This window comes from Pararge aegeria, chromosome 3 (assembly GCF_905163445.1).
Source record: "Pararge aegeria chromosome 3, ilParAegt1.1, whole genome shotgun sequence".
Classification (NCBI taxonomy): Eukaryota; Metazoa; Arthropoda; class Insecta; order Lepidoptera; family Nymphalidae; genus Pararge; species Pararge aegeria.
In genome coordinates this window covers 12,493,242-12,519,703 of record NC_053182.1, presented here as the reverse complement: position 1 = coordinate 12,519,703, position 26,462 = coordinate 12,493,242, and the positions used below count along the sequence as shown (strand labels likewise).

The 26,462-nt window shown below is 34.5% G+C and overlaps 1 protein-coding gene across 1 annotated transcript in view; it reads left to right on the top strand.

The window, feature by feature from the left end:
• Positions 1-23,696, top strand: part of LOC120637155 (neuroligin-1-like) — a 41,002-nt gene extending 17,306 nt beyond the window's left edge. The window contains exons 4-13 of the mRNA XM_039908824.1: positions 4,755-4,943; positions 7,356-7,441; positions 9,116-9,283; positions 12,182-12,302; positions 12,979-13,175; positions 15,773-15,895; positions 18,978-19,123; positions 21,005-21,132; positions 21,892-22,044; positions 22,559-23,696. Of these exons, the coding sequence (XP_039764758.1) occupies positions 4,755-4,943; positions 7,356-7,441; positions 9,116-9,283; positions 12,182-12,302; positions 12,979-13,175; positions 15,773-15,895; positions 18,978-19,123; positions 21,005-21,132; positions 21,892-22,044; positions 22,559-23,457 (2,210 nt within the window). The 3' untranslated portion in view covers positions 23,458-23,696. The remainder of the gene's footprint in view (positions 1-4,754; positions 4,944-7,355; positions 7,442-9,115; positions 9,284-12,181; positions 12,303-12,978; positions 13,176-15,772; positions 15,896-18,977; positions 19,124-21,004; positions 21,133-21,891; positions 22,045-22,558) is intronic.
• Positions 23,697-26,462: the final 2,766 nt, after the last annotated feature.

Below are 26,462 nucleotides of genomic sequence, written 5' to 3'. Positions count from 1 at the left end.
TACATTATGAAGAGATTTAGGCTTTATTCGAAGTAAACACATGAAAAATAAACTCCTACATTGTACATATACACGCACTATCACACACATACGCACTCACACTCCCGCTCACACAAACTCACAGGCACGCTCAAACACACATACAAATACACACAAACCATAGGTTTTGTTATTTAAATTTTATTTTAGTGCCTGTTTTTTTTATTAATTTGTTTTACCAACAGTTTTACATTTAAAAAAAACAATTTAAACTAGCTTAAGTTAAGTTTAAAGACAAAATGTTCAGCTACTTATAGGTAAACACCGCATGCAAATAAATAGTGTTAAACTAGCTTACAACTACACAAGCACGATGAAAGTATATCACGTGTAGGCAATGTATAAAATTACATTCAGGCCATAAAAATCATTTAACTCTTGTGATAATCCAATAGTATGAGTAATAATTTCAGCATAAAGTTTTTCTACGGAAGGGCGGGACATTCTGGCACAGGTATATTAATTACTTAAAAGGGTTAGCCAACAACGGATCAATGTTTATTAAAAACTTATAAATAAATCATTTTTCATCATTTTAATCAAAGTCAACCATCTGGTGACTGAAGGGCTGGCTCATTAATTACACAATGCCTGGCTGTTCAGTGTTAAAAGCAGCTAGAACTCATAGCAGGCATGATGTTATATTTTAAGTTAAGTTTTAAGTTTAATTGTAACTATCAATCTAGGACTAAACTTACGACTTTTTTTCTACACACAGATCACGTAGATTTACGCGTAAAATTAGTTTCAGACGCTGCTATTAAACCATTGCTGACGTCTTGAATTTCGCATGCAATGTAGTATTGCACACTCTGCACAGGCGCTATTCAGAATTTACCATTTCGTTGATCGATACCTATTTCATTTTTAGGATTCTGTGTAAATATCGCTGACTTATAGAAAACATGTCTTGTGCACGTAAACACCTCTTTAGATAACCTTTTAAATTTATTTACTAGGAATTTCGAAACTAAATTTTTACTTTTATTACAGTAGATAGTCGAAGTAAAGTCAAAGTCAAATATTTGTTTATTCAAATAGGCACATAGATGGCACTTTTGATGCGTCCATTACATTTAAAATATAATATAGAAGTGAGTTGATGGCGATAACTAAGTTCGTCAACTTAAAATTAAAGCTATGTGGGTTCCAATAGCGCCCTGGTCTAAGAAGAATCCCACAACACACTTAGCCGGTTGTTTTTATTTTGTTATTACCATCTCACATTGTCTCACATTGATAACATGTACGTACTTTAATTAGTAATCGTATATTCTATCATCATTATCCCCAGCCTAGCAATGTTCTGCTGACCAGAATAAACCTTTTATAAAGCAATATTTACAGCATTGTGGGTCAATGCTTTAATTTTTCTTTTATGAGGAGCCTCACGATGCTTCAATGCTTGTTGGCAGGTTTTAACGATTTTTATCACATGTTACTGATAGTCAGGGTCCTAAATGTAGATTGGTACTTAAAAATTTCGGTCAGAAAAAATCAACATCTAGTTGATTTTTTGCCCGAATTACTGAATCGACCTCGGCTTAGAACCTCGAGACCTCGTGATCCATAGATAGTCAAACATGCTAACCACTAGACCGTCGAGGGCATAAGCAGCTAAGTATAAAATAAATATTAAACGGTTTAATATATACGGTTTTTTTATCGAATAAGAAAGCTAATTGACATAACCAATAACCATAATTAATAACTGTTTCGGAAACACAATTTGGAAGTGATACATGGTTATTGACCGATTAGGGAATTTGATCTATGATCTGACACAGGGGGTAATTCCGTTATTCCGACGTGCGGAGGCCTGTGTGGGCCGAGCGGTAACACACACAAGTAATAAAGGTTTATAATCATACATTAAATCGCTTTGAATTGTTATTGTAATGCTGTGCTGTTTATCGGGGCGTGCATACATAAACTATTAGATTGACTGTGGTTTAAAGTAGTTCATTTCTGAATAATATAAACGTAATAGAAGTAGAGCTTTTTATGACGGAGCTCTCCGGGAAGTCCTACCGCCATGCTTGTTTCTGCCGCAAAGCCACTTTGCAAGACGTGCTCCTTGCATGAACGGCGAGGTGTTTTTTTATCGGAGATGGTTTTCCATTTACCATAAGGTATCCGCTTTGTTACTCTATTACTTTGAAAAAAAAAATGCGTATACTAAATTAAAGAGCCTAAGAGATATTAGCCATTTAAATTTAATTTATAACCTAATGATATATAAGGTACAAAATTATTTTAAATCATATAGTAAGGCAATTCGATATCCCAGTATTCATATCATATAATCTTGCAATATTTATACCAAACTTAAAGAAAAACGGGTAAATGTGAGTTGGACTTGAACACGAAAGGTTCCATTCCTAGTTTTGTATAAAAAACACTACATACTATTAACATTATTTAGACTCACTTAACAATTTTTCGTTGTAAAGTCAACATCACCTGAGGATGCTCTTGTTTCGGAGCGAAACGTGCGTAGAGGGTACATTGCGGAAGATTTGTTTGGTGTGGAGTATAAGGATTAAAGAAATTATAAATTACAACATACAGATTCTCCTGCTTTAGGCGGAGTTTAGCAAATAAGCTTGATTGTCATAATATTATAAGATCGAGCAAACACATCAATTTAGTTTGTTAACAGTAAAAGTTTTAATTTTAATTTTTATGAAATATTTTTTTGTTATTGCATCAGAATCTTCGTCTCTACGACGACTAACAGGATATAGTAAAACAGGACGGATAGACCTCAAACACGACGAACTAATCGGTGTACATAGAGACATCAAGAAATGCGACCCTATATGAAAACCTTCGCCTTTTGGAAGTCGATTAAAAATCTCGGCGCTGGCCCGCAGTTGCCATGTATATTTAGTGATTCAATGTGTAAGGACCTCTCGTTAATTGGACAATGGTTAGCTTCAGATACCTACTGCAGATACATTAATTAATATGTAAATGAGTTGTCCGATAGCGCGTGCCGATAACCAATCCCTGGGCGTAACGTGTGGACGGGTTCGTCCACATATCACGTGGTTTGTGAAATGGCCGTGGGTAATGTAATATGTCACAGTGATTGCCATCGGCTCATCGAAAATACCTATAGCCATCGGTATTGTTACCTATAAACTATGTATAGGTACTTCGGCTAATTATAAATGAAAGCTCAAGAATTCGTATATTTTGATGTTGTATTCTGAGGAACGACGTTTCCGATATTAACGACTATTTTTTTAAAAAGATGACGTGGCATTAGTTTAAAAACAATTTTTGTGTATGAGAGCCCGTTTTTTGAAAAAGGTTATACGCTCTATTATTAATAAGTTAAAGAAGTTAAATAGTTAAAGTAATAATGGAATAATAAGATTGTCATTTAAAAATTCAATATTAAAAACAAAGCTAATGGTTTCCCGTATAACTAGAAGATTTTTTTTACAATAGTAAACCCCTAGCCAATTTAGAATACATATATCATTTAGTAAACAGTTATAAACTATTTTTGTCTAATGGCAATCTATTAGCGTTCTACTGCTGGGCACAGACCTCATCTCTCAAAAAAAGAAGCCTCCATTGGTTTTTAAACTTTTAATAGGGCACTTCGAGTGCTGGTACGTGATACCGTATGAAGCTGCTTCAGCTACGCTCTGTGCACGTGACGCAGTCGGTGACGCGTTTAGTTTCATATGTATTTCAGATATAACGGTGCGCTTAGTATCAGATTTGCACGCTCGCAAACGTGGAGTCGCTTTCGTGTATTGAAATTCTATACCGTCAAAATAAAATTGACTTAATGTTATTTGTTTTAAAGACGCAATTATACAACTGATTATGTTTTACATATTTTTTGCCAGAAACTTTATCTTTAGAATTCTGGGCTAATCTAACCTTTAAACGTAAGTTCCTTAACTCTGACGAACTAAAGTTTCGATACTCGAAAGCGACTTCTCAATCGACTGCGACCGAACAAATCTTGTACCAAGGGTACAGGTGCTGTCTTGCATACGTGTTGCACCTTTGCATGCATTTGGTGTGCATTGCTCTTTAGCGTGCTCGGCGAGTCACGTGAGTGAAACAACATTAGTTTTCGTACCAACAACTGAGATGTTATGAGAATTGTTTGACAAATGACCTTACCTAACAGTTTTGGCCCAACTTGGGAATCGAAATCGAACATGCTAACTACTAGACAAGTGAGGTAGTCTATATTAAATATTATTATGCAAAAACAATTTATAAGGGTAATTAATTATTTAAAAATATATTATTATTAACAGTCGCCAATACCTGAGCATTGGTGATGTATATGTACATGGATCGCCCACAAATTGGCACATTCGGTGTTCATCAACCGCACGATGTAATGTGTCAACGTCCGTGTCACTGCTATCACATTAACCATTATACCAATTACCAAAAGGTAATTGGAATAACTTGCTATTATTTTACTGGTCTCCTTTTAGCATGAGAAGGTTAGCCCTTAGTCTACCACGTAGGCTGAGTGCGGATTGATGAACCACACACGCCTTTGAGAATCTAATTGAGAACTTTAGCTATTTAATTGTTATTTATTTTTAACTGATATAATTTGGATGAGATGCTGTACAAAGTTTGTTGATAATGAGCAAGACCGAACAGTTTTTTTTTATAATTTTTAGTTTTTTATATAGATTGAAATTTAATAAATAATTTTGTTATAGGATTCCTGAAGACTGGTGCCAAAGGATCGGCACAGGGTAATTTCGGCCTGATGGACCTCGTGGCAGGGCTCCATTGGTTGCGGGAAAACTTACCAGCCTTTGGAGGTAACCCCGAAAAGGTTACTCTAATGGGGCATGGGACTGGAGCAGCACTTGCTAATTTTCTTGCTGTTTCGCCGGTGGCCAGAGGTTTGTTTAATTTTTATAATATGAATCTACAATTAGTGTTCTTACGTAGGGGACATATTTTCTACAATCGCAGTCCCACCATAGCGGGCTTTCCTAAGATGAGAGTCCCGGAGTAGGGAACTTTCCCACGCGCCTTAAATTTGTAAAATATCAATCCACAATTGACATATTAAAGTAGAGGATATTTCTACAATCGAAGTTCATGCGTAGATCACTTTCCTACGATTGGAGTCCCAGCGCAGAATGATTTCCCGCAATTAGAGTCCCAGAGTATGGAACTTTTCTACAATTGGAGTCCTGGCATAGGCGTATTGAACTTTCCTATAGGTTGTGTTCCAGCATAGGACACTTCTTCGTTCAACAAAAAATTACGATGTCGGATCTTTATTTCCGAATACATAACTGCTTACCGTAACACTTATTCACACTTATATCATAAGAGCAAACGTGACTGTTAAGGCATTGTTGTTATCCTAACTTAAAGTCTTAGCCGTGAAAATGTTGACACACTTTGATACTGCAATAGATAATGTCAAACACTTTACCGTCGGATTAATATTTAAGTCTCGTAAAACCGAATATCTTATGAGTTATATTATCTTATTAGCCTTTTAAACACATTCCGGGGTTTAATTATTAACAATTATCTCGCACTGAAAAAGGGCACAATAAAGCTAGAATACCCGGGTACGTTTCCGGAATCGCCATTGCAGAGACCGCGGCCTCCGCAAACATCGCCAGTTTACCAGTGATGCATAAAACCTCCCATTGTTTAAAATTAGACCGGCCTGCGGCGATTTTCGTTACGCTCTCGTGTCAAGAGCTTCGTTCATATCCTTTGTCACTTAATGTAATTATAATGATCGTTATAAATGAAAAGCTGTTTTGCTTCTCAATACAGGGCTTTACATAATTTTACGTAGTTGCGTTGCGTAGACGGGATTTTAACAGGCCGGTAGAGGATTACATTAAGAGTAACATACTTAACCTTTTTTTATTTTGGAAATATAAAGGAATAAAAAGAGGGTACTGTATGAGAGTCCCATCTTTTAAAACTTACGGACGTAAAAATTTTAAACGGAACCTCCCTTCAGATTGTTTCTGTATACGTATGCTTAATGTTATGATTTTCCTATGTTTTTGAAGTGGGGGTATTAAAATGTTCATAAAGTATGTATAAGAACGTTTTTTAAAACAACTTTTAAGATATTTACATATTTTACGTATGTTATTTGTTACATTGGATTGCGTTTAATATATTGGGTTATATTGTATTCTAGTATAAATAAAACTTGATATACCAGCTACGCTTTCGCAAGCAAGTTGTCAACGGTCAACTTGTACTTACTCAACTTATTAAGCACAATGTTTAAGTCGCACCGGCGCTGTTTTTGACAACCATGAGCTCCTCAATCGTAAAGAGAACATGTCAGTAGGCCTATAAAAAACTTTTATAGGCCTACTAAAAATAAGTTTTTGCAATTCTGATTTGTATGAGAATGAGATAATTTTGTACTTACCACACACTTTTTGTGAATACTTACTTCATTTTTACTAACTTGTTTTATCATCATTTCATTACTTCTTAGAGTGAAGTTTTTTCAGATATTAAGATATTATCAAAAACAAACTTACATAAAGGGAAACGCTTTTGATTTTGTTGGTTTTAATTTATTTATACTTGTTCTTTTTAATCAAACCTTTATTTCACCAAGAATCAAACGTTTATTTCACCAAGAAGTAACTAAAAGACTGTTTACATTATAAGTTTGTAGAATCCATTTCTACTAATTTGTCTTATAATGTAACTTCTAAACACAAAAAAGGTAAGGGGTAAAATTATCTAATTCTCATAAAAATTTCAAAACTTTAAAAAGGTTCCAATAAGCCTATTTACGTGTTCTTTTTACGATTGAGGAGCTAATGGTTTTCACAAACAGGGCCCGTTTACGAATGATGCATGGGACCACCCATTGTTTATAATGAGAACGGCCTGTGGTGGATTTAATTACGCATTGAAGTTAAAAGTTGAGTTGAAATACTTCGTCATTCATGTATATTTATTTTTATACTGGCTTCTTAATCACTTTAGCACCACATAATGCATGTTTGGCAACTTGAGATCGGGGAACGCAACTGCACAATTTTGAATTAGGGATTAGATATCCTAGATTTTCCTTTAGTCCGATTTGTACATTTTATCGCTTAATTCGACGTAAAGCTGTTTCACTGAAACGAAGTCGGACAAAAAACTACAATTTACATTCCATTTTAGATTAGAAAGAAAAAGTTTATCCAATCGAGCTAATTGATTTCTCTTATGGAGACCAAAATGTTTTTTCTCAATAGATTAAACGTTCATCAGTTGATCCTCCACGGAATAACAAAATTAAATTAGGTTATCTGTTTCAGAACTACTGAGGCGCGTCATCTTATTAAGCGGGTCGGGGCTCAGCTCTTGGGCGTTGCAGAGAGAACCGCTCACGATAAAAAGAAAGGTAGACAACTCTATATAAAAGCGTATTAAGTGTTAGCTTTGAGCGGGGCGGTAAAAGTAATTTGAGTAAATTAGTAAACCCGAGTCTCAAACAAGCTCTGCGGAGTTTTTATATTGCGATTTACAGGTGAGCATCTGGCCTTCACAGGGTTCCTTGTTGAAACAAAGATCCTTTAGGTTTAACGCAGACCGAAGATCATGCTGTCGTTCTGCGGTCTGAAAGCTGTAGTATTGTCATATTTAATGAAATATTCTGTTGAGATAGATAAGTTCTATTCTCAATATGTAATATGCAGTTTGTTTAATCTATGTATTGTTTGTATCTTTGTTGCTATTTACAACTGTTTGTAAATTGGTATGTAATGATTTGTGTTTTAAAATATTTGATCATGTTCGAAATATGCTCGGGCGTAGGTAACACAGGTGGCAAAACACATATAAAATGGTTACTCCGGAACCGACATATTTTTTAAATAATTACGTATTACTTTCTGATACGTAATCTCGGTTTTGTAATTCCTAACAGTGGATTATAATTATTACCGTATGGTTACACCAAATTCACGAGATATTTGTTTTCCAAATAGAAAAATGCTTGAAACGACGTGACATTACAAGGGAGCTTAGAATAGTAATCGGTACTCGGTAGATACGTATTGATTAAGTTAAAGGAGTCTAAGGACATAATGAAACCTATTTAGAAGTTTTGGTGCACTGCACGTGTGCATCTTAAATACTAACGAAGGTGTTTAACAGGCAAAGTTAAAACGATGCCAAATTTTGCTGGTGGATAAAGTTTGGGAATGTAACCACATTGACATTTTTGCTTCGGAAGGTTTTTTTAAAAAAAAAATACTGGAGTTGAGCTCTAAAATAAAGATCTTATAAAAAAGAAAATACAGTATTAGGGAGAGATCTCTCCAGTCAATGGCCAGATGACACAATAAGTGAGACGCTGTAAATCGCAGAAAATATCCAGCAGACTCTGTTGAGCAGAGTATGCGTATCGTTTGAGATGATGATCACCCCTTCGCTCTCATATATACCTTAGACCCACTGCACTGTCTTAGGAAGAAAATGGACCTGGAGATTTTGGTACGCTGGGAAAATAATTGTCAGATTCGAGGCTATTGAAGTAACCAATAAAGTTAATCCAGTCAACGACCTTTCTGGGGCGGCAGGGAGATATGTGCAAGGGCTTTTAGGTTTAACAGTTCTTAACAGTTCTTAGGTTTGATTCCCGTCGGAGGCTTATTTCAGAAAACTTCTGATTTCCAAACTTACTCTCGTATAGCTTAGAGGCGGGAGTCGCGGCTATTTATCGGTTTATTTATCGGTTACCACCTACTGTCAAGATGCCAATGATATCGCTTAAATACTGAGCGAGATAGGTTTAAAAAATGCTTTTCCAATTTGCCTAATTCCATCATTGCCTAAATTGCTGACATCACAGTCTAAGGTTAACTTTTAATGGAATAAAATAAACTTGCAGACTTAGTGATGTTGCTTGACTGATTTTCGAAGTTGCAAGTAGGCCGTAACTGACATAAACTAGTAACGTTGTCGATTGACCTTTTTCTGCCTGCCAAGTTTTGGGTTAAGGCGTGTAGTGTCCTCTTTTGGTATCTAAAGGATAAAGTTCGGAAATGTTTACATTTGGTTTTATGTTTATTAGGTTGCGGAGCAGACAGGGTGCCACGGGGATTTGCTAGAAGACGACCTGGCACCGTGCCTGCGCAACAAACCCCTTACGGAGCTACTAGCGATTCGCCTTGATCCACCGCGCTTCCTGCCCGGTTTTGCCCCATTTGTCGATGGCACCGTTATCGTGAATCCATCCTCCGTAAGTAACTTTTAATACGTTCGTTTCCTATCCGTTGGGATAATCATCTTTTTATTTTGTTATATTCTGAAAACAATATTTATTATAATCACAACCAGGATAATTTCAGAACTACCGTTTCAACAATGTATTAAAGCATATTTTTAAGGTCGGAACAATATATAAATGATGAATTTCTAAATAAAAGCGAAACTTATCACGTCAGTTTCGCTTTCATTTAAGCGAACCTATATTATAAAGCTGGAGGATTCGTTTGGTTAAACGGGCTAATCTCATTAACTACTGCTTCGAATCGGAATTTTTTTATTGTTGGATAGTCAATTTATTGACAAAGACTATGAAAGCCTATAACAGGAGCGGATCATCAATGAAAAATACTGCAGAAAAGGGGAAATATATTTCTTGTAGGAGCTTCCGATGTGTCCTTTGCGTGAACGCTTAAATTCACACCAAAATAATGTACGACGGAGTTGTTTATTTTAAAAGTACTCAAAATAGTCCTTGACAGCATATGTCTCTCTTATATGGTTGACTCATACGCGGACGAAGTTTCGGGGGATTATTTCACATAAACATGAAATTCTGACTGTAAAATTATAAAATGTTGATGTTGGAATTAACCGTTTAATTCCTTGCTGGCTTCTTCTTTATAGAATATAGAATTTCGAAAACTGTGGTCAAGTGACCACAAACAGATAGACTTTTCGTTTCTATAAAATAGGTTTGCTTGAAATAAATAATTTTTAAATTTAAATTGAATTAAATATCCGGTTTTGTCATGACAAGATCTTCACCGAAATATATCGTGTATTGGTACTTAGTAGAGACTTGTCACATACATCTCAAGTTTTGAGGGACAAAAGATCAAATAACATATCATGAAAATAATTGCTAAATATACAAGTTGGCGAATTGAAAACGCTTTTTTTTGTACCCGAAAGCGTTTCTTTGAAACGTATCTTTCTTCTACGTTCGTAAATATATTAAGTATCTTAATATAGACTTAAAAGCAGTATCGCCGATGAGGAGCTACCGATATTTACAAGGGTCTTAACGAGTAAGAAGTAATTCAATACAGTTAAGTAGCTTTACACTGTGACTTCTCAGAGAGCGAAGTTTTTTACTTGATTACTTATAACATTTTATGAAGATGAAGAAAAACAATATTTCGCTGTTACAGTTTAAACAAGAAGGTGATTTTGTAAATGAATTATACATAAACATTATGTTTCAATCAATTTGCTCGTAACAATTGTAGCTACTAAATCTATGGCTTTATTATACTTTTGTAATTGAATTTCATATATACTATAACCGCAGACCGTGTAATTTTTTTACGTCACACTATAATATCGTTTAATAGTATAGGATAGTTTCAGGTATTTTTACTAACAGTTGACAAGAATATAATCTCTCAGCATCATTGAAACTCTTGCATTTGGCTCAGCTCCTGTTATATATTACCTTGATATTAATAACCTTAGTATACTTGTAAGATTGATTACTATTATCATTTTTATGAGACATTTCTTCTTCTTGCCCTTATCATATGCTATGTGGAGTCGGAACATTATAGCGTCTTATTCAAGACTACTTGTTGTGGAATAATTTTTACAGATAAGAAAAGAAAAAATCGTGTTCGTTTACGTAAGGAAAATCAACTTGTATACAAATGCCTTTGCAAGTAGCATTGCATATTACGCTATTGCAATCAACTGTGTAGTTTCGCCTGGACTAGCGGTTGGCTAAGTACTCAGTCCATTATAGACTAAATTACAACAGAACGTAGCTATACGGACTATTTTATATTTTATTAATATGAACAGGGTACGATGTAATATGTTACTCGTACTACGACTCAACATGATTATTTTAGCTAAGGCAAAAACATATACTTCTTGGCCTACGGGCTCTTTCTTGGTCTTGTTTTTATCTTGATATCTTTTTTTTTCTCTAGATGATCTAATAATCAAAATCATTATTTTCATTAAATGCTTCGATTTTTAATATCGCTGAAGGTCTCGTTTTTTATGGCGAAAGCGCAAAGTTTAAACTCGAGCCATAATTTCTGGTTTTAATAAGGCCAAGAGTTTAATTTACCATGAACACGTGTATGATTTTGGAATGAATTTGTAAGTTCTGAGTAAAAGCAACAAGGGAGTAGAAAACTACCCCTTATTACCAGGCACTGAAAGGTGAATGGAATAATTTTACTACTCAGTATACCTACATAGACTTGTGTAATATTTTTACATACTACTTTAAAAATTGATAATGATGAAATAAGAGAACAGTATTATATTAGATGCTAAATGAGAATAAGAGAAGAAATAGATCATTCTCAGTTAGAAAACTGAGAATGATCTATATATATCTAATATCTAACAGTCCTTTCAGGAGAGAGTAATTAAAGCATGTTACCACCATGTCGGCCCAGTGAGGATTTTCGAACTTAATGTGTTCTCTGAAATTCGGGGGAGGTTATGAACGTTTTTCTAAGTCCGGGCTGTTATTGAGAAATTTTTGAGAGGAAAACGGGCTGGTGGGCTTCCTAATCCTAGCTCCACACTGGTACAAAAAAATCGTTAATAGAAAACAAGCATTACCGATTCTTGACCCTTTTAAATAAAAAGTTATATACAATAGTATGCTATCGTATATATCGATGAATGTAACTTAAAACTAAAACTACAAGCCAAACGCGGCCTGGTTACCTTTTAGAAAAGACGTAGTAAAGTACACCAATTCGCACTGGACCAGCGTGGTGGACTACGGCCTTAACCCCACTCCTTCTTATTGTGGGAAGAGACCCACGCCCTGAAGTGAGCCGGTAATGGGCGGATATGATCATGGTGATGATATTTCTGGAGTCCAGTGTAATTTTATCATTACCTACAGGCTCCCCCTCCAAATGACAACTCTAGATTGGGAGCAGGAGCGGCTGCAGTTGCCACAGCCGCCGGCCACGAACTAGCAGACTTTCCTCATAGAGAACTTCTGATTGGTCTCACCACTACAGGTAGGAAAAATTTTATAATTGCACCAATAACGTTGTCAAATCTCTAAATTAAACTGATTTGACAGAACTAAATGTAGCGCTTTCTTTATCCCTATCCCGTTCTTTTTAGATCGCTTAAAGCATTAAGACCGCCTTGGCGGATTACTTGGTTCTTTCTTGATATTTCATCATTTGTTTGCTCTGTAATTTGTGTAATAAAGACTTCATCGATTTTCCCCTGGGAAAAGGTTGCACTATTTTTCGACTTATCTATTCATTTTATGAATAACCGGATTGGCATCATTATTAAATAGTGTAATCCCTGTTATTCTCAATAACCATACAAACATACATAATGGTATTTCGTGTCATCAGGATGTTTAAATATATGTTGTTGCAATTAATAAATGAAGCGGCCGTTATGCCTAAATCGAGCAATTAACTAATCAGCTTGGATTCGGGGCTACAGTTTTTTAAAATGTGATTAGTCTTCCAAAACAGCTAAAAGCGTATCTGGGAATATTAAGCAATTTGATTCATAAATCATTCCACGTTATATTTTATCCACAAAACATACCTATGTCAAAGAAAATTGAGCTTTAGTTTTGGGCAACTTTTCCACTTTTTAATTAAATATGAATGCTGCGGCAGTCATCTCATAAATTTATGCAAATGAATGACATGCCATTACTTGCAGAATCTTACTTGGAATTCAATGCTCAAGACTTGGAGTTCGGGTTCAATGAGAGCCGGCGAGACCGCATTCTGCGCACCTTCGTCCGCAACGCCTACTATTACCACCTCAATGAGATTTATTCCACCTTAAAGAACGAGTACACTGACTGGGACAAACCTGTGCAGAATCCGCTTAGCGTGCGCGACGCTACGCTCGAGGTACGGAATTCATTTTAATTTCATTTAAAGTTTGTGAAAGAACTTTCTGCATTCATCTTACTTTGTAAACTATGGGAATTTGCTGACAGTTTTCGGACGTATGGAGGAGAATTTTTAGAGCATGATAGTAGTTTTAACAAATTTTCATTTGTTTTGGTATTTGTGTAAAATATTCTTCTCATTCTTCCTCTCTTGCCTTCTTCAAACTTTAAGAACAGACTGGTAATTTTGATTTAATTGATTTTTTTCCAACTACGTTTTTCGAGATGGGTCCCTTTTAATTATAAAGTCAGTCGGTCTCCCTGTGCGTCGGCATGACATTTGTTTAATATACTTTAAGATAAGTATTAATATCGTCATACATTGTAGCAACTGGCTCCGGGTAGTAAATAAATATACTACACAGATCGTTTTTTAAAATTATTTCATTTGGTCATAAATTGTAACAAATGCTCGTACGGAACATTTCTTATAATTTAAGGATTTACTTGACCTAAATTTGTAAGAAAATATTTTGAACGCACAATCGTCCTCTGGGATATATATATATTTTTAAGACTATCCCAATCACAATGCTCTTTTTCTCTATTTTGTAACACTAATGCTGCAGGATTTTTCACTACCCTAACCAAGGCATACAACAACGGTTCTATAACTTTCCCCTACATACCTTCCAAAAGAAATAAAAAGCGGTGTTTGTTTTACAGCGGACATATCTCGTACTCCGTGCTCCATTTTTAACGGCCATTCTTTTGTTTCCCCGTTGATAAGGGCACAGGCACGGAAAGGTGGCTGAATTCGCTCTACGTGACCCAAGGCGTGATGATTAATGAACTACGTCTTCGTCCTTGACTTCCTTTTAAGATTCCCTTTTACAAAAGAGTAGTCTCAAAGTTAAATACAATTTATCATGTTCAAAGGAAGATGAGAAAAGATATTGTCATATCATGTAATGTGTAAAGTAAAATAAGACATCCTAATATCCATTTTTGTAGTAAATCTTTAGTTCATTCCTTAATGTTTTTATTTAGATGTAACTCAGGCCCATTCTGTTGTTGAGAATGGTACCACCTTTTCCATCGTACTTAGACATAAAAATATCGAAACTTGTACCTACTGTAATAAATTTAGCAGCAGAAGCTGGACATCGGTTTGATCCATCGATTTTTGCTATAAAAAAAATGTTCATTGTTATAAATTCGACAAAGTTACTCGAAAATATTACTCTTTAATAATGTAGCCTTGATTCAGGTGAGTATCAGATGATCTTAATTAACGGCTCAAGCTGTTTTCGCAACTCACCAATCACTGTTGTGATGTACAAAGGGAGGTAATGGCTCTTGTGTATCTTGAATAGTATATAAATGTTAAAGACTCTCTTACAAAAGGTTATCAACTTATCTCTGATAAAACTTACTTCGCTATTAATGCCACTTTTCAATTCTATTTCAAATTGTGGCTGTCTATATTTTCTAAACTGTAACTTAATCCTTGGTACTGATTGATTTGCGAATAAATGAAACTCAATTTGGCTCCAATAAATGCGATAGTAAATGGAGTAATAGACTATATCGCAATAAATACGGCAGTTAAAGCTGAATTAATTTGGATTGGGTTAATAAAGTTTGTTTTAATAAGCCGAAACCTTTCAATTTTGCATTTATTATGCTAAATGAGTTTCAATTGATAATTTTTGTTTAAATTAATAACCGTTCGTGTTGATACAATCGCAATAATAATATATTAAACATCAACGGAGTTAATTATTAATCGATTTCTCAGTGCGTAATCCAGAAATCGTCAGAGTCAAGTTAACCGGCGCATTTATTTGTGGAATAAATGTTTTACAAATGTTTATTTTTAATATTAAAATGCCTTTATATTTTAAGAATGTTAAAATGTTAGTGTGAAAGCCTTTCTGCTGTTAAGTTCTTCTTTTATTCGGTAAACTCAAGATGTAGAGCTTGCAAGATGATAATTTTAAAATTGTTATAAACTAGGCTCCTTCTAATGATTTACCGTTTTCGTAACAAAAAAAAAATGTAAGATTATGTTTTATTGGTATATTTTCAATTTTTGGATATTTCTATTTTTTGCTTCAAGACATTGCTTCTCGCTAAAGCTGGAAGTTCTTTGTGGGATTGGATTCAATTGCGAGTGTCCAGATGCGGCATAATTACTAATAATTTTTGATTTCGTTGTCATAGAAGTTTGATCTTTTCACAGCTCTACGGGATTGCATACGTTATTATGTTTTGGGGCTAACTACACGCGTTTTTAAATAAAAGGGCATGATAAACGGCCTTTGTTGTTGTCCTAATGGTTTCTTTTTTCTTTCGAGGTACGGAACCCTAAAAAGTACGTTGGATTTCGTAGAAGTGTATAATAATTTATTATATACTATATAATAAATTGCCAATTTTTGCAAATTGCAAATTTTTTTTTAACAATAATTGTTAGTAGCTGCTATTGTTTTCTGTAGTGCTGAAGGTATACAGGTAAGTTCTAATACTGCGATTTTGCTACTGAAAAATCATGTTGTTTGGTTTTTGAAGAATTTATAACGGTATTAAGTATAAAATGTTACTTTGTTGTAGGTATTAAGTGACGGGCGGACGGCAGCTCCTTTGATAAGGCTGGGTTATCTCCACGCGTTGCGTGGTGGTACGACCTACTTCACGCATTTCCACCACCTTTCTGTAGATAAAGACTACCCGCAGGTAATTTTCATATCCAGACTACAGAGTGTGTACCAAAGGTGAGATTTTCTACCTACGTTTACTTGTAGACGTTGTTAGACACACTTATTCGGCCACGTAAGAGTTAACTAGGATTTATATTACTAGGAAACTGTAACGCCACTAGTTGGCGATCTTTCGATATTATACAAATCTTAGTTCACTATAATGCGATCGAATAAGTAAACAAAGGTAGAAAATCTTACATTTGACGATCTGTTGTTTCATCTAGTCTTCTTTTATATTCAGATATTTTACGTTTAGCGCCAACAAGTTGATGTTTTCACTACTAAACGGCCTCCTTCTTCGAGACTGAACTTGAATGCCTTTGGTTTAATTCATTTGTATATTATAATATAGTAGACAAAAGCACCAAAAAATGACGCTACAAAAGGTGTTTGGTTTCACAAAGTGCGTATATTACCGGCTAAATATGTACAGTAGCCAGTAGGTATCTAGGCGCTCATCCATGTGCCAGGCTAAGTTTCAGCCTAAAGAGTTCTGCATTAAATAAAACATTTGCACAACAAGATGTTTTTATCTCCCTTTAACTATATGCACATAGTAATCTGAGTATCACACACGATCACTAAACAGTGAAATTTAAAACATAAGTACATAAGTTAGGAATCTGTAATTTCGAGATAACATTTTTATAGTTAAATTCAAATTCAAAATATACCTATATGATATACCTACTCTCTTTGGTTTTTGAAACAGCATGATGTTATTTAATAGCTCCTACGTGAGCCCTAGTAGAAATAACCTTCTGAAGAATCGCTTGCCTTTATCATGTGACATTGCTGCCAAATCTGTTGTACACAAAATCTTTGATCTGAACTGACTGGTCTAAAAACAGTCAGAAATTTTTCACTGTTCTTAGACCTACCAATTTAGTTAAATTATAAAAATCGTGTTAAATTAAAGAACAAAATACAATCGAGGCTTAGGTGTGGATTTAACATATAATCTACGGTTTATGGAACTACATAGATCATAGCTTAACCTCGTTTTGCAGCACTCAGCATCTTAATATTACACATAGTAGTAGTTATGTCCATCAAAAAGTTTTACCTTATCCCTTTACAACACCTGTTAGGTTATCCTGCTGGCAAAGATTGAAGTCTCTTTTAAGTTTACTACCACTCGAGTTAACTTAAAATATTGCATAGTATGTATGAAATAAAAATAATTTACGATAGTTGCTAGCACTTTTTTATCACGTTTTATGTAAACTGTAGCTTAAGCTTTTTGAATAAAATACGTTTAGGCACGTGTGGCGCCGACCCGAATTACCTATTTACCATGAACGAAACATAAAAGCCTTTGATAAAACCAGCAGAATGTGGGACTTTAAAGTATAATACTAAAATATGCGTATTGTGTCCTTTGAATTATTGAACTATATTTTACTACGGATTTAAACTGTAGTTAAACTCCAGTATCATCATCAGTTTTTTACCTTCCGACTTCTATACAAAGGCAATATCTGATATCTATATAGAAGTTAGACGTGCCAGATTGTTTTAATACTGGTTGTCAGGCTAAATTGATGATCATTTACTTTCTGATACCTAATAACCATGATCAGGTGTTCAAGTTGGCTTAACTTACTCACTGAAGCGAGGTGGTAAACAACAAAATAGGTTACTTATCCAGTTAGCATGGGTCATCGATGGTTTACCAGCGTAATCGGCTGCACTGGCTTGTTTCAAATAGTTCTGTAGCCACGAATAGTCAGAAAAAGGGTACTAAACCGTAGGGGTATTACAGTTTTCTTAGTCATAAAAACTCATGTTCAACTTTTTATAGGTTCAATCATTTTAAACAAATAACAGCACAAAGTTTACATAAAAAATACGCAGTGACATCAATCGTTTAAGGTCAAATGGAGTCACTGTTTACTATGATGACGGGAAAAATGGTATGGTCCTATACTATTAAAACAATAATTTATACACGTCATGGTCATACGCACATAGACGTGTAATTTAAAATTAAACTCTGATCAATTGCTATTTTAAGTCATAACTATTCATTACAATTGTAGGTTTGCAACTTTTTTAAGGTTATTTTTATACATATATGATGTGCGATCGAGATAGCAGGACATAGTATGTCTTTTATTAATGTCTTATTTAATGGCGTAGTTTATATATGTCAATTCCCATTCGATAGAACCGTGATGGCCTAGTATTAACAGACATATATAGTTTTTAGTAGCAGTCTCTAATTTTTTTATAGTTTCTATTAGAATTCAATTTTATTCTGACGATGTATTAAATCTGGTTTAATTACCGGAAAAATGCTAGGTTGAGTGGCTTTGTGCTTGCATAATAACTATGCAACTTTAAAATGGCGCTTCAACTCTTTGAATGAAATAGGTTTAGGCACGTATGTTTCCGACTTGCTGCGGCTATTTACCGTGAATGTGAGCATAAAAGCCTTTGCTGAAACATATGGGGAGTGGAACTTTTAAGTATAATATTTGTATGTGCGCTTTTGTCAGCTTTTAAATATGCCGCTTAATGAGGCTCAAAAGTTGTAGTGGGCTCGAGGTATTTTAATATCCCTCGTTATGGTTTCTGTCTGTTTTACTCATGTTGGTCTCTTTGAGTTCGCTGTGTATCGTTGAAGAGTACCTATATAGTTAAAAACAAATCCTACTAAACTCAAAATAAACTTTATTTGCTGAGTATTCCGAAATAAGGTCCGACCAACAAAATATTATACTTACTACTTATTATTAAATTTCTGAAGTTCTTCACAGCGAAAGAAAGATTTGTTAATTTTGACTTTAATATTTCTGACTAAATCGTTATCCTGTATACGATTAAGTAAAATTTGGTTGACAGAAAAATATGTCAGCGTAAACTCAGCGTAAACGCGAAGTCAAACAACTTCTTAGTTATTTTATAAAATTATTAAATACTTCAGGGTTTAGAACTCGCATATTGTTTCAGAATTGCTTTGCCTAGTGCTCTGTCGAAACTGTGCGTTGCCAACTGCGTCTTCTACTTACAGTGGTAACTGATTGGCTATTTTACAATTTGTTTGTTGATAGCGTCCGGGCTCCGTCCATGGTGAGGATCTACCGTACTATCTCGGTGTTCCTCTAGCTCTGTCCCACCATCAGCAGAACTTTACGCAGCAAGAGCAACGGGTTGCCAAGCTGTGTATGCACTACCTCGCAAACTTCGCCAAATATGGGTAAGATTAATATATAATTTTATATAATTCATTACATATGTGTGCATTATTAACTTTTTGAATGAAATGCCTGTTGACACTTAGTTTTATATAATGTTGTCAGTTTTAAAGTATTTCGAATTTTTCTATATTGCTCTACTCCGTACTATTGCGGCTATAATTGATTTTTGGGCAATGTAATAATAGCTTCGTCTTCTTTCAAATCTGAATATGGATTATTTCATTGAGGAATATATACTGTCTAGTTGGGCCCATCAAACTTGTTATTATAATTAGGTACAGCCTTTATTAACCCCTTTCTCATTGTGGGAAGCGACTCCGTGCCTTCTTGTGGGCCGGTAAATGGTTGATATGCTGAATTAGATAAATAATTGAATAAAATCTAATCTATGAAAGATTAGATTTTATTCAATTCTTTTAGACCTTATATGAAAATCAATAGTGAAATTCATACGTGCTTTGTGTGTACCTACTAACTACACCGATGAAAGTAATACTGCTAATAAAGCAATACGCGCAAAATGTACCTTCAGTTTTCAGAATATCCAAGGCTTGACTACTTCGCACATATAACTGTAGTCACTAGACTTTCCTCAAAGGAGACATTTTAATTAACATCGCAAGATAAAACACTTCCCATCTTCTCGCAAGAGGATTTAGTGGCTGTAATAATTTAAATATTAACTAGAAAGTTAATTAAACATTAACTCATTTTTATATAATTATTTTTTCTAATTTAACAACTATTTTGAGCTATATTTACACATGAAACTGATGATGTCTGGTTTAATTATTTTCAATTAAATTCAGTCGCAAGTGATTGTTAATTAAATGACTTATATGATTATTTGAACAATAGCATGACCAAACGCTTTTGCATTTCGATATAAGTATATATTTATTAACCCTGCCACGCTTTGTTGTAACACATTGTGATTGAATGGTTGAGAAAAATAGATAAAAACAATCCTTGATGCGTATTATGTATCATGCTAATTTTTTTTCTAATTTTTGAAGCGTACACAAACCAACATAACATTTTTATATATATAGACTAGGCGCTACTACGCTCAATTAAGTATATTTAAAGTATACTCTATATTGAATAGGTCCTTTTAATGTTATTTTTGCGTACGTTGTGAGAAAACTAATAAAATCAGGTTTATATCAGGCTTTCGCTTTTAAGAAATTTAAAGAAATGGGGTTGAGTCCAAGATTTACGACACCTTCCAAATATCTACCAAACCGTGAATTAAAATGGGTTTTGGAAGTAGCCCATGTCTTCAAGGTCAGACGAACTTGCGACCAACTACGAGTAAAAATAATGTGCCAAATCTTACGAGGAGATAGATGTCGATGCTCCAGATCTTCATAACTGACTGTGTTGTATACGTACGTATGTGTACTTCTGGGACACGCCCCAAAAGACAATAACCTTCGTCCACGAAAAAACAAATTATTCGTGGTCCCTTCCTGTAACACTGTTGCACAAAGCATGGCACCTATAATACCGAGTTCATTGTTGTCATTCAATGCGCTCTTGGACAGCAATGTTTACATGAATTAAATAGATCCTATATCTATTTCGGGTGGACAGCCTAGTTCCGTGAATTGTAGAGATATTCTGACAATATTGGATGACCTTTACTTCAATATTCGCAAAGTATCACTATAGTACACACTACAAGTATATTAATATCATATCTTTTATAATGTTTAATGTCATCTTACATTCATTTGTCTTATTCCCACGAATTATGTAGTTCTATCTAGTTAGTTTAAGTGGCCCTGCCGTACTAACAAGATGTAAAATAAATAAATAAATAATATCAAGAGCTATTTTAACTATTGGCCAATTTCAAAATGTATTTTATCTCACAGCAATCCGAACGATCCGTCTGCAACGCCGCCGCCCAGCCCAGTGATGGGAGAGTCACCCCCCCTCGGCCCCGACGAGACGCCCTACTGGGACACATACGACACTATTAACCAACTTTATATGGAAATTAGTACGTCTCTTAACATTTTTTGCTGCGTAAATGACAAATAGGTATACTTAATTACATTTAATTGGTCAAATCACAGAGTAGGTAGTAGGTTATTGATTATTGACCTAGTTTATTCAGCCATTAACCAACATAACGTAAAGTGTATGAGGGCATCGTATATAAAAGATTTTATGGGATTTATTATACTTCATACGGATATAATGCATATAACCTTTTTAAACATTTTATTTTTAACAATTGCTAGTGACGGGTTTAATTTGTCTATATACTTTTATTGTGAGATGATTCATTCTTTTCATTTCATTGTAACATTGATTTAAAAAATATATAGTAGACAATAAAATATTTTGCATAAAGTACTTTTAAAAAGCGAGTATAGTCTCAGTGGTTAGCAATTCGGCCTTCCTTTCGGGGGGATGCACTCAGATGCACTCAGCATTTGCGGAAAGCGTTCCATAATAAATTTTCAAAGGTTTGGATCTAGGATCCACACTAGGCTGGTGTAGCAAAAGTGTGGCATAAGTTTTTCTTATTCTGTGAGAAAACGCGTGATAGTGTGCCAGTAAGGAGTGGATAGTGATGATGATAGCCCACCAACTCGCATTGGAGCAGCGTGTTGGGTCTATGCACTAAAACCGTCTCCGAGGCCTTTGTCCAACAGTGGGACGTAAATAGAGTTATGATGTTGTTTAGTATTTAGACAGCTCTCAATACTTGTTTCACCCTTGTTTAATTTATTCCTGTGATTTGGGAATACAGGCAGCAAATCCGAGATGAGAAGTCACTACCGCGGTCACAAAATGTCGCTGTGGCTATCCCTTATACCTCAGCTACATCGCCCTGGATCTGACTTACCCGACGCTGCCATGCGGCATCACCACTTTCAAGATGACAATGCTAATTATTACGAAGGTAATATAAGTGTACAGCGATTTCATATGACACTAAGAATTATATAAATAAGAGGACTTTGAGAATAGGTGAGACGAAATATTAAAGATGTTTTTTTTGTAAACAAGCAGAAGGAACGACAAAGGATTTTAATTTTTTTTCTGTGTTCTTGCTCGTAACGTAGTCCTTTTAATTTATTTAAAAATGTATAAGTAACTCTATAAAATTAAAGCATTAATTAAAATATAATTGCCCAGGCAATACGTATGTATTGAAAATCTTAATAAGAGTATATAATATACTTTCACGTACTTTATATTATACTCATAATATTTTTATGCATTGACCACTCCGGTGTCTCGACTTTTATGATTAAGTACCGAGTTTGAGCAATCGTATCATAATAATATTTGAAATGTTAAAAAAGATGTAGATAGGAGATAGCAAAAGGAATGCGAAAAATAATATTTTCTTACAATTAATAGAAAACTAAGCCGCAAAACATATATCTTAATCTTCTTTCTTATTTAATCAGGTGCAGTAAGAACTCAGTCATTATCACGCGCTCACATACCGCACGTAGTGAACATTGATATTGGTAACGCACGCGGTGATGGACGCAGCACTTCACCACCACGTGCTGCCCCACCGAAGCCTTCACCGGCCCCACCAGCATCAACAGAATGCCCTCCGAACGCCACAACTACACCGATGCAGCCCGATGATGCACTGCTTCGAAGACTTGCGTCGTCCCACTATCAGTCATACACAGCCGCTCTGACGGTAACCATAGCTGTTGGTTGCTTTCTTCTCCTACTTAATGTTCTCATTTTTGCAGGTATTTATCATCAAAGGGGCTCCCGGCCTCGGCGTTGCAAGGATGATCTAGCTGAGGCCGGGAGCTCGTCTTCTTCCGATAATTACGATGGAAAATTAGATTACGACGTTCGTGCTTTCGATGGTAAAGGTTTTGGTTTTGAGTGTAAATCGGCGCACGTGCCTCGCGGTTCTGGTTCTAAATTTGATTTACGGACGTTATCGGACTGCGGGGAACCCACTTTTGGAGAGTATAGTTGTTATGATGAGAAACATCGTGCAGCGCGAAGTTCGTTGCCAGATGTAAGCGTAGGTAGCGCAATAGAGGCAGGAAGTGTTGTTTGTATCGATACTCAGAAGCCAGATATACAAAGAGTGGAAGGCAGAAATCCAGAAGCCATAGGGAGGACTAGCACTTTTGAGCCGCGTGTTGTAGACAGTTCTACTCAAGTTAAATTTGGACCCGGGGAATATTCTGATAATTCAGAAACAAATGGTGATTCTGAAACAGGCACTGCTGGAGGTTCAGGTATTTTAAGGGTTCCTCCAGCGGCTACTACCCCGGCGCCACCAGGCATCATGAAGAAAAGAGTCCAGATACAAGAGATATCCGTATGAAAGTTAGAAAAATTAGACACTGCCGAGATTGTAGTGAATACACGGACAAAGTTGTGATTCATAGAGAATTTCTTGTAAATATAAATAAATACTATTATATTCCCAGCGTAATATATTAACAATCGTGTATATAATGTAAACATAACGTGTATTAGTGAAGTATTATAATGTCTGACTTGGAATAATTTTTAAGCGTGCAAATTCGCTGTAAATATTATGTAGGTTTGTAAACACGTAAAATCTACCCTTCTATATAACAATAGCTATTGTTATTGATAAAGCAGAAATACCTAACTTATATAAGCATAAAACTAATTTTGAAGCACAATATTGTTTTAATATGAACGATAAGATTTTTGTCTTATACCTGTTTCATAATTCTGTACTAACAAGACGAAATAAAATTATTGTAGATTATTGTGAGTACACTTAATGTATGTGAATATAACAATAAATATAGTGCGAAAAGACTTAAGATCTAGGTGTACCATAATTTTATCAAGGTGACGTGTTTCAGAAATTGTAGAATAAATTATTTATATTGCATATGTTGTATTTTTTTGTAAAGTTATTTTAATTGAGACGTATTAAATTTAAGTAGTTTTTGATAAGTAAATATTGAACACTAATATAATAACCAATATGTCAGCTGGGCGAGTACACAATATAGTCGAAATTATATTTCATTATGGTTCTTATTTATTTTTGCGGACGATGTATCTTATTAGTTTACTTATTTAGTTATGAAGAGGTAAACAGGGTACTACGCATTATAATCAGTTTTGGTTGATGTATGTTTATTGAAAGTATACATAAATTTAAAGAAAGCCATTTAAACGATATCAAACTCTAAAACTAAACACCTACATCTTGTTTGTTTGTTTGACTGACAATATTATTTAGTTCCGAATAATATAAATTTAATATTGGCTTCTAAATAACCGGGTTTCTATTCATATTTTTATCATAAACCCTAGGTAACAATTTAAAACTTTGCTATCGTGGTACTCTTAATAGAACGTCCTGTTCCTAAGGATTATTCTATCGCTTAACTTGGGCAAAATCTTGTTAAAACTGAGTTAAATTAAAAATGTATGAAATACGCGATTAAAGTTGTTTTGCAAGCAACGCACATTGCGTTCTTGAAATCATGTTGCTTAAAAAGTTTGAAGAACCAAAGTAATACGTACTCGTCCAAAATTTTATCTTCCCAGGAATTGATGATTTAAGTAATGATGAGTGATTAAGTAAGTAAAAATGCGTCATTATCCACATTGTGACAAAATGTGATTTGTAATATACTTTGAAGCTTTATAAATCTCAACACCAGCGTCATTTGATTCCTGAAGCCACAATTTGTAGCGTTCTTAAATAAGTGCATATGTAGGATACCGGCAAATTATTTTTTATTAAATTCTAATAGAACTCATTAAGTACTCTTTACATCTATAATTTATTATAAATACACACGATATGTTCTTAGTTAATTATGAAACTCCTAACATTATAAATCTTAATTTTCAATATTCTCAGTTTAAAATACAAAAGGGGTAGAGCTAATGGATTTTAGACATATAAAAGTTTGACTGACTATTTTTCTTTTTGAAATAGGAAAATCGGGCTTCCCTTACCATAAAACAGGAATCAAACATTTAGTCATTTGAGAGTTAAGAATATTACTAATTTGGAATCCTATTTAATTCATACCTAATGTATCACCCAGTAAACTCATTCTTTGCGAATGCATATTGGATTACCCACAAAGAGCAATTGAATTAAACTTGTATCCTACATGTGCTTATCATCTTATCATCACCTACGAATGTAAAGGCAAATATTTATTGTAACCAAAGAACGAAAAACCTCATTTCGTTCAGCGGTTGTCACATATATCGTCGGCGCAAAAGTCACTCAGACATGTTAATGTACACTAAATCTTTGTCAAACATAAATTATAATTATGGAATTGACTAAACTTAGTTTAATGATACCTATTATTATGCAATAATGCAATATTATTTTTATCAAAATCTTTAAAGAAAAATCATTTTTATTTGTTACTCGATATCCTATTTAATTGCATGGCGTTCGATTAAAATTATATTGTGATCAGTATTACTTTTCAGTTGCAAACTTTGATATCCAATTTTCCCTGAACGATTGTAAAGACAGGGACCAAATAGAAAGATTTTGACCTCTGTAACAGTAGTGAACTGCAAGTATAACGCAAAATTGGGATATCGAATGACAATTAAAAAAAAAAGGCCAGGCCAAACCGAGTAGTCCAAGACTGGATCTCTCACACTTCTTGAGATTAATCCTACGCCAAGGATGCAAGTAGGATGCCGCAGTGTGGTCTTCGCTTTTATTAGTAGATAATTATTAATTGGTAAAAATATAATATAATACAAAAATAAGCTTCCTTAAAGGAATTGTGTTACTTTGCTTATAAATACAATTAATTATATTAATTGCGTATACTTGTGCAGTAAAACGGTTGGTTTTTTACAAAACCCAGTTTCTGAAACGCTGATCATTGATCATATTAGCGATTTGGCTTGTAAACAATTGATCCTTCCTGTGTTGTTTTTAGGCCAAATCCCTATTAGCATAAGTTAATTAAAATTGTGCCAGAGTATTCAACAGCATTAGTCAAGACTTTATGAATGCAGTACAGAAGAGCGTTTCTACAACGCTATCGAAATTCATTCAATTTGGCAGCTATTTAAGTTCAACGTTTATTTGATCAGTCTTTCAGAAACTTTATTTAATTAATTGTTATTAACTTTATAATAGAAAAGCGTTTGATAAAAATGTTTGGAATTTTTTACTTATAAATTTCAATCTTTTATTTCAGAAAAGCTTTGCAATGTTAAACCTGCGGTCAAAACAATTTTCTTCTTAATTTAAGAAGGTGTCGAGTGTGCAAAATATGCATATACTTACAGAAAATACTTAATCTTTTGAATATTGTCAATTTAAAATCCAAAAATTTCGTTTTTTAG